This window comes from Musca domestica, unplaced genomic scaffold (genome assembly GCF_030504385.1).
Source record: "Musca domestica strain aabys unplaced genomic scaffold, Musca_domestica.polishedcontigs.V.1.1 16, whole genome shotgun sequence".
Taxonomy (NCBI): Eukaryota; Metazoa; Arthropoda; class Insecta; order Diptera; family Muscidae; genus Musca; species Musca domestica.
In genome coordinates this window covers 14,819,016-14,826,221 of record NW_026712219.1, presented here as the reverse complement: position 1 = coordinate 14,826,221, position 7,206 = coordinate 14,819,016, and the positions used below count along the sequence as shown (strand labels likewise).

At 37.4% G+C, this 7,206-nt stretch overlaps 2 protein-coding genes across 2 annotated transcripts; one reads left to right on the top strand and one right to left on the bottom strand.

Annotated features, from left to right (window-relative positions):
- Positions 1–293: 293 nt before the first annotated feature.
- LOC131801415 (uncharacterized) lies at positions 294–1,799 on the top strand. The gene is made up of 3 exons (XM_059120158.1): positions 294–582; positions 653–839; positions 897–1,799. The coding sequence occupies exons 1-3, from the start codon at positions 569–571 to the stop codon at positions 1,713–1,715; spliced, it is 1,020 nt and encodes a 339-aa protein (XP_058976141.1). The 5' UTR covers positions 294–568; the 3' UTR covers positions 1,716–1,799.
- On the bottom strand, positions 1,128–3,340 carry LOC131801414 (putative nuclease HARBI1). The gene is made up of 4 exons (XM_059120157.1): positions 2,916–3,340; positions 2,422–2,860; positions 2,220–2,364; positions 1,128–2,154 (listed from the first exon to the last, which is right to left on the bottom strand). Exons 1-4 carry the CDS (start codon positions 3,023–3,025, stop codon positions 1,793–1,795), a joined length of 1,056 nt encoding a protein of 351 aa, XP_058976140.1. The 5' UTR covers positions 3,026–3,340; the 3' UTR covers positions 1,128–1,792.
- Between the last annotated feature and the right edge of the window lie 3,866 nt (positions 3,341–7,206).

Genomic DNA, 7,206 nt, shown 5'->3' with positions numbered 1-7,206 from the left:
TTTAGTTTCATTAGGAGCGCCTGAAAGTATGTTATAAAAATTCTAAAGATATGTATGGAAAAACTCACATCATATTTCATTCTAACATGATGTGTAAGCTAGTCTTGAGGATTTCAATTATTTCAAGAGGAATACAATGGAAAATGGAGTTCAACAAAATAGAGACTCTTAGATCGTCCTTTTATGGAAAATATGGCAATATTAAGAATAAACATTCCTATAGCATCGAACACATACCCAGCGGACCAAACTTTCCGTGTTCGATCCAACTTCAAACCGAAAGTCAGATTAACAGCCTGTTCCACGATATCGAAAGAACACGTTCGCACAACTTTTACACGACAAACAGCTGATTTCCGTTCCACTAAAATCCATCAGAACGAAAATTTGCACGAAAATCAATGCGAACGAAAACGTAAGCGTTTCAGTGTAATTTTGCGTTCCACTATCTTTTTTCTTTCGTACGCATGCGAACACAAATGTCAAAATCAGTCACTTGTGTGTTTGCTGTCGTACGATAACAATTAAGGAAAATCTGTTTTAAAACATAAACATTGCTTAATTGAAAATGGAAACAAAAATGTAAGTAAAAATAATAAATCCAATTTATTATGGGAACAATAAATATATTTTTTTATTTTCTCAATTCCAGCACGAAAAAATCATCAACTACACAGCTGCGGGCACTAGTTGAGTATATGGAGGAGAATCCCGAGTTTGCCAGAGGAGTGCCAATTTTTGGAAGCAGCAGGCAATCCCTGGAGGACCACTGGAAGAAGTTAGTTTTTAAATTAAATACCATGGGTCCTCCTTCCCGCACAATTGCAGAGTGGAAAAAGGTAAGTCAGAAAACTCGGCTTACGATCTATTTGTCTGACCGGCATTACTATTTACAGACGTGGGCCGATCTAAAGTCCCGCACCAAAAAGAAAATTGCGGAAAATAAAAAAGGGCTGCAAGGTACCGGTGGTGGTTTATACCGGTTTGAGTGCCTAACGGAACTGGAAACAGCAATTGACCGGACACTCTTCTTGTCGAAGTCCGCAGCACCAAGTGGTAAAACTTTTGGCTACGCGGACGAAATAGATTACTGCTTCGAGGCATTGGATACCACACCATCAAGACCATCCAAGACCGTAGCAGTGGTAACACCTACCAGACAGTTCAGTTCCCCAGAATCACATACCCAACAACAACAAATAAACGTAAAAACCTGTACCATCACAACTCAACAATACCAACCACCAGCCAAAAGACAAAAAATCTCACCCCATTTCTACACACAAACTGCAAAACAACAGGCACAGTCAGCACACACACAACAAACTCAGACACAGTCAGCACACACACAACAAACACAGACCCAACAGCAACACCAACGTAAACAAACAACGTCCCCTCGTCAACACATGGAACATCAAACCGTGCAGAAATCACCCCCATTCAAATGCACATCACAACATAATTTTCCATCCACATCATCAGCAAAAAAACGTTCCAACGTCGGAGAGCAAATACCTCTTATCCGTCGGCAATTGCGGCTGGTCGAGCAGGCAAATGCAATAGCCAAGGAGCAAGCAGATGCAAGCAAAAGGATGGCTGACGCTGCAGAGAGAATGGCAGATTGTGCCGAGGCCCAAACAAAAATGCTTAAGTCTATAGAAGCAATTCTATCAACTTTTTTGCAAAACAATTCACAAAACAATTCACTATAGTCCTTTTATAATAATTTAAACTAATTTTTTAATTTTTAATTTATATTATTTTATTTTAATAAAAAATTCTTTTAATTTTACAAATTTATTGCAATTTTTCTCCTTATTGCGTCAGCTCTGCTTTCAAGATCATTATTGTCATCCACTTCGTCTTCCAGATCATCATCAATAACATCACCTGGCGGCTCTTCAGATCGGTAGTGTATGCACATGTTGTGCAGCGCACAACATGCATTTATAATTTGCACTACCTTTGCAGCGTCATAATGAAGGCCCCGAGATCCGATGATACATCGGAATCTGTTTTTTAGGACCCCAAAGCACCTTTCAATGACGTTACGCGCACTAGCATGTCTCTTATTGAATTTTTTCTCGGCGACATCTCTAGGGCTGCGGTAAGGCGTCATAAGAAAGGGCTTCAATTTGTATCCTCCATCCCCTATAAAAAAGAAAACACAAATGTAATTGATGTATTATGATATAAGATGTATACAAATTACTCACCGAGAATCCAAAAGTTTCGTTTTCCATTGTCAAACTCCCTTTGCATACACTTGTCTGGATCACTCCTTTCCCATACAAATGCATCATGGTTGCTTCCGGGATGTCTAGCGTCGACAAATGTTATACGCATTTTATGGTCACATATCTAATTCGAAAAACACAATAATTTTAAAATCGCTTTACGATAAATGTATTTACTTACCACCATTGCATTTATACTATAATAACCCTTTCTATTATAGTAAAGGGCTTTCAATTCGTCCCCTGGTGACTTGATGCGGATATGCGTGCCATCAACGCATCCAACAATTCCAGGGAACATTGTTCTTTCATAGAAAGCCTCCATTGTGTTGCGTTCCTCTGTAAGTGTCGGCTTTTTTATCCATTGGCCGCAAATGTGGTCCTCAAAAATCTGCAGACATTCCGCAATGGTTCTGCTCACTGTCGACTTCGCTGTTGAAGTCAAGGCTTCGTTCCCTAGATTCTGTTGGTAGCTTCCTGTTGCCAAAAACCGCAAGAATGTGCCAAGTTTTAAATCGGGGCGGATTTGGGTAGTTCTGCAACCGGCCACCCACTTCTCTTCCATCATATCCAAAAGAGCCCGAAAAACTTCCTTCGACACACGAAAATTGGCCACAAACCTAGAAAAAATCATTTTTTATTATTTCAAAAATGTAAAAATACAATCATACTTACTGGTTGTTAGGTACTTCAAATAAATTCGAAGCATCTCTTAAATGCCTCCGTGGCACATTTTGTACCTCCTCCTCATCATCCATAAAAAACAGGGCCACAGAAATATTCATTTTTTTCTTTTTTAAGAACACAAATAATCTGAACTCAATCACTAGAAATTTTATTTTGTTTGTTTATTTACAATTTGTTTGTTTACAACTGAACTGTCAGTTGAGACAGAGCCACTGCTGCTTTTTCGCGTTTAAATTAGACATTTGGCGCTTTTTTTGCCTTATTTCGCGATTAATTTTGCCAAAAAATATTTTGCAACACTGAATCACGTAAGGCTATGCGAAAGAAAGAACGAAAGTTAGTGGAACGCATTCTTATGCGAAAGTGAGTGAGTAGCCTTCGTTCGCACAAATTTTCTTTCGAGATCGTGGAACAGGCTGTAAACTTCTGATTTCCGATGCGTATTCTCTCCAAATTCTGATCGAAAGTTATATTAGGGGTTGATGTGTTGTCGGTTGTCAGGTGACCGTCGGATGAAAGTCTGAAGTCCGAACCGAAATCGAAATCCCCAATATATAAGCACAAAATGCTTCTCAAAAAGAGAGACAGAGACGCCCTCCATTTATTATCTCTTTTGCTTCTTTTTTAACAAATTTTACCACACATGCAGAAGAGAAAAAACAAAATAAATATCTGTCAGCTAAATTGGTATATTTCGGACATACCTCGAACAGATGCTTCGGACTATACTTCAGAGCAGACGTGTCGAACGCATTTGGTTCGATGGGTATATACAACTTCTAGTTACACGAAAGAGGAAGAAATTGCGTATTACTGCTCTTTCCCCCCTCCCCCCTTCAATTTCTTACCTCGTTGTTAGTCCTTCTAGTATTCCACAATTGTTTGTAGCTTCTGGCAATCGGCTGAACTTGTTATTGTTAGTTTAACACCTCTGGGTGATGTATCAACTTAAAAAGACCACTTTGCAAAAACAAAAAATCGACCAACGAATTGTCATGGCTGTGAGGTGTTAGATCGTTTATGCCATTCCAAACGGCCAACTAACGAAGAGAGCACAAAAATGAACAACAATTGAAGGAAATCGCAAACGATTTTGAATGCAATGAAAATTGCAATTGTGTTTGAAAATGTCTCACTATTTGTGTGATAAGTGTTGCAGAAGTTCCCTTCATCCATTGCCGGTCAAACAACAACAAGTGTGAAATCTAAAAACGTTTTATTTTTCTCCAAAAAAATTTTTAATTCGTTGACGCAAAGAGTGTAAATTGCACGAAACTTTAAATCTAAATTGGCATTATTTGGTTTTGGGACAGCAGCGGTGGCACAGTGTTGGGATACAAGAAATGAGACGAGGTATTGTAGTCAAAACTCCAAATTTTACGTAGAATTTCATAAATTCTTCTTGAGAAATATTTAAAAAAAAAAAAACAAAAAAAACAAGTCAAAAAGTTTCACTCGGTACCCGATAGATGCCCTCAGAGTTTTTGGAAATTGGTACTAAAAAGTACTAAAAATTTAACGCTTTCTATTGAACAAACCGAATGAGCTGAAATTTGGAATGAGTGTCACTGATGGAGAGCAGGGTAGACGTACCAAGAGTTTTAGGAAATTAGGAGTTTAAGCTTACGAAAAGTTCAAAAATGGTACCATTTGGTGTTATGTGAACGGATAGAGCTAAAAACTTTAAATTTGGTATGAGAATCCAGGTTGGAAAGTAAGTTTGATATATGAAGGTGGTTTTGGAAATGTGCACTAAGTGAAGAAAAGTGTGAGTACTAAGTGGTACTCAATTTGGAAAGGTTCGGTTTAATGTGCACTAAATGACAAAAAAATGTGAGTACTAAATGATACTCAATTTGGAAATGTTGGGTTTATGGTGAACGGATGAAGCTGAAATATTTAAATTTTTGTATTAGGTTCTCTGTTGGTGGTGCTAGGTTTGTAATAAAGTGGTGGGACCCTAATACAAATGTGTACTACAAGCGCACGAAAAGTACTAAATAGTACTATATTTGGAACAATTTGGTATTGGGTGAACTTGGGTTGAAATCTATAATTTGGTATTTGGTATTAGGGACGCTGTTCATGTGTAGCCTGGACATATGGAGGAGGTTCCGGAAATATGTACTATAATTGTACAAAAAGTACTGAACGGTACTATTTTTGGTATTGAGTGAAAAGTTAGAGATCAAATTCTGAAATTTGATATTTAGATTACTGATGGTATCTGTGTTTGGGATTTTGCGTTGGTTTGGGAGTACATACTATATTTGTACGAAAAGTACTAAGTGGTACTAAATTTGGTATTGAGTGAAGTAATAGAGCTGGAATCCTGAAATTTGATACGGATATTGTTATCTGGTTACCAGTGTTGTAATATTGGGTGAAGGGATAGAGCTCAAATCGTGAAATTTAATATGGATGTTTTGTCTGTTGGTGGCTGTGGTAAAGAAATGGGTGGGGTTTTCGAAATGCGTCCTATATTCATACGAAAAGTACTAAATTGTACTAAATTTGGTATTGGGTGAAGGAATAGAGCTGGAATCCTGAAATTTGATATTGAGGTCTCTGTTGGTAGCTGGTGTTGGGATCTCGTGATAGTTTCAGAAATGGGTACTGCAACAGGTCGAAAACTACTACATGGTACTAATTTTGGATCACTGTAGATGTCTAGAATGGGGAGATGTAGATTGTTTCGGATATGGGTACTAAATTTGGTATTCGATGAAAGGAAAGATCTGAAATTAGATATTGAAGGTACTGTTGGTTTCTAGGGTCTACATATGGAGACGTTGAAATAGTTTTGGACAGAAAAATTTGATGTGGGTTCATTGGGCAATGATTTTACTATCGGTAGACATCAAAATGAAAGGTTGGTGTAAAAGGTAAACATTTTCCTATAATCCGAAGAAGCAAAAAAGATCGAATAATATATAAAACCTTGAATGTCTGAAATTTTGCATCTGACCTAAATGTGATACAACGTGCCAAATTTGGACTACATCGACTAATTTCTTCCATATTCACATCAGAGGTTTCACAAAATTATGGGAAATATAAATATAGAAAATTGTGACCCTTTGAGGGGGATGTACCAGAAAGGATGATCCAATATCAGTTATTTTCCAACAAGATCTTGTGTCGAAAGATATGTTGGGATGTGTGAAAATTGAAGAAAATCGGATGTTTCTTGAGTATTTGGGGAAGATATTTGATGTAGTGGGACGATATATTTCATCTTTACACCAGATATTTCGTTAGTAGAAATATTAGGATGTATGCGATTTAAAGAGAAGCGGATACTTTTTCTGTTATTCATAATTTTGAAGCATTTATGGGATAGGTACTAGGAGGAATTTGCCGATATCTACAATCTTCATAATAGATCCTGTGTTAGTAGAAATATTGGAATGTGTGAAGTTAAGAATGAAGCTGATGTTTAGTCCACGTATTAGGAGAGATATTATTATTCAAAATGTTCACTGCTTGGTGGGGGAGGTACTGAAAGGAGTGGACAGATATATCCCATCATCACACCAGATCGTTTGTTATTAAAAATAGTGGAAGGTGTGAAATGTGAAGAGAATCGGGAACTTATTACGGATTTCCTGAAAGATATTATTTTTCAAAATTTTGATCGTTGTGTGGGAGGTACCAGAAGGAGTGGCCCGATATATTTAATCTCGCCAGATCTTGTGTGGGTAAAACTATTGGGATGTGCGAAATTTTATAAGAGTTATAATTGTTCAAAATTTTGACCCATTGTGGGGGAGGTGTTTGATGGAGTGGGTCGATATTGTTCATTTTCGTACCTGACCTAATACTGATACAAATATTGGGAATTGCAATGTCTTCTATTAGGTAAATTATTTCCTATGAACATTTTAGGGAGGTACCAGAAGGAGCGAACCGACATTGTCCATCTCCGAACTCGATCTGAGTTTGACAATAATATTACGACGCACCAAATTTGGACCAAATAGAATACTCCCTTCGAGAGGTATCGTACGCACCAGCCAGACAGACAGACGGACGGACGGATACCGCTAGAATGACTCCAAATATCCTGAAATTTGATCCAAAAAGACCTAGGGTCAAAAAACCCGCTTCAATTTTGCAAATCCTAATATTTGCATCAAAGGACAATGTTGGTCCACTCCATCAAGTACCTCCCCAAAAAATTTTTCAACATTTTGAATAATTACAACTCTTTTACAATATTATGTAATGACCCGATTGTCTTCAAATTACACACATCACAATATTTTTATTAGCCCAA

Coding starts and splice junctions, on each gene's coding strand:
- LOC131801415 (XM_059120158.1), top strand. Junction 840..896: donor CAATTGCAGAGTGGAAAAAG/GTAAGTCAGAAA, acceptor TACTATTTACAG/ACGTGGGCCGATCTAAAGTC.
- LOC131801414 (XM_059120157.1), bottom strand. CDS start 3,025: ATGAATATTTCTGTGGCCCTGTTTTTTATGGATGATGAGGAGGAGGTA. Junction 2,861..2,915: donor TTTGAAGTACCTAACAACCA/GTAAGTATGATT, acceptor GATTTTTTCTAG/GTTTGTGGCCAATTTTCGTG. Junction 2,155..2,219: donor ACGAAACTTTTGGATTCTCG/GTGAGTAATTTG, acceptor TCTTTTTTATAG/GGGATGGAGGATACAAATTG.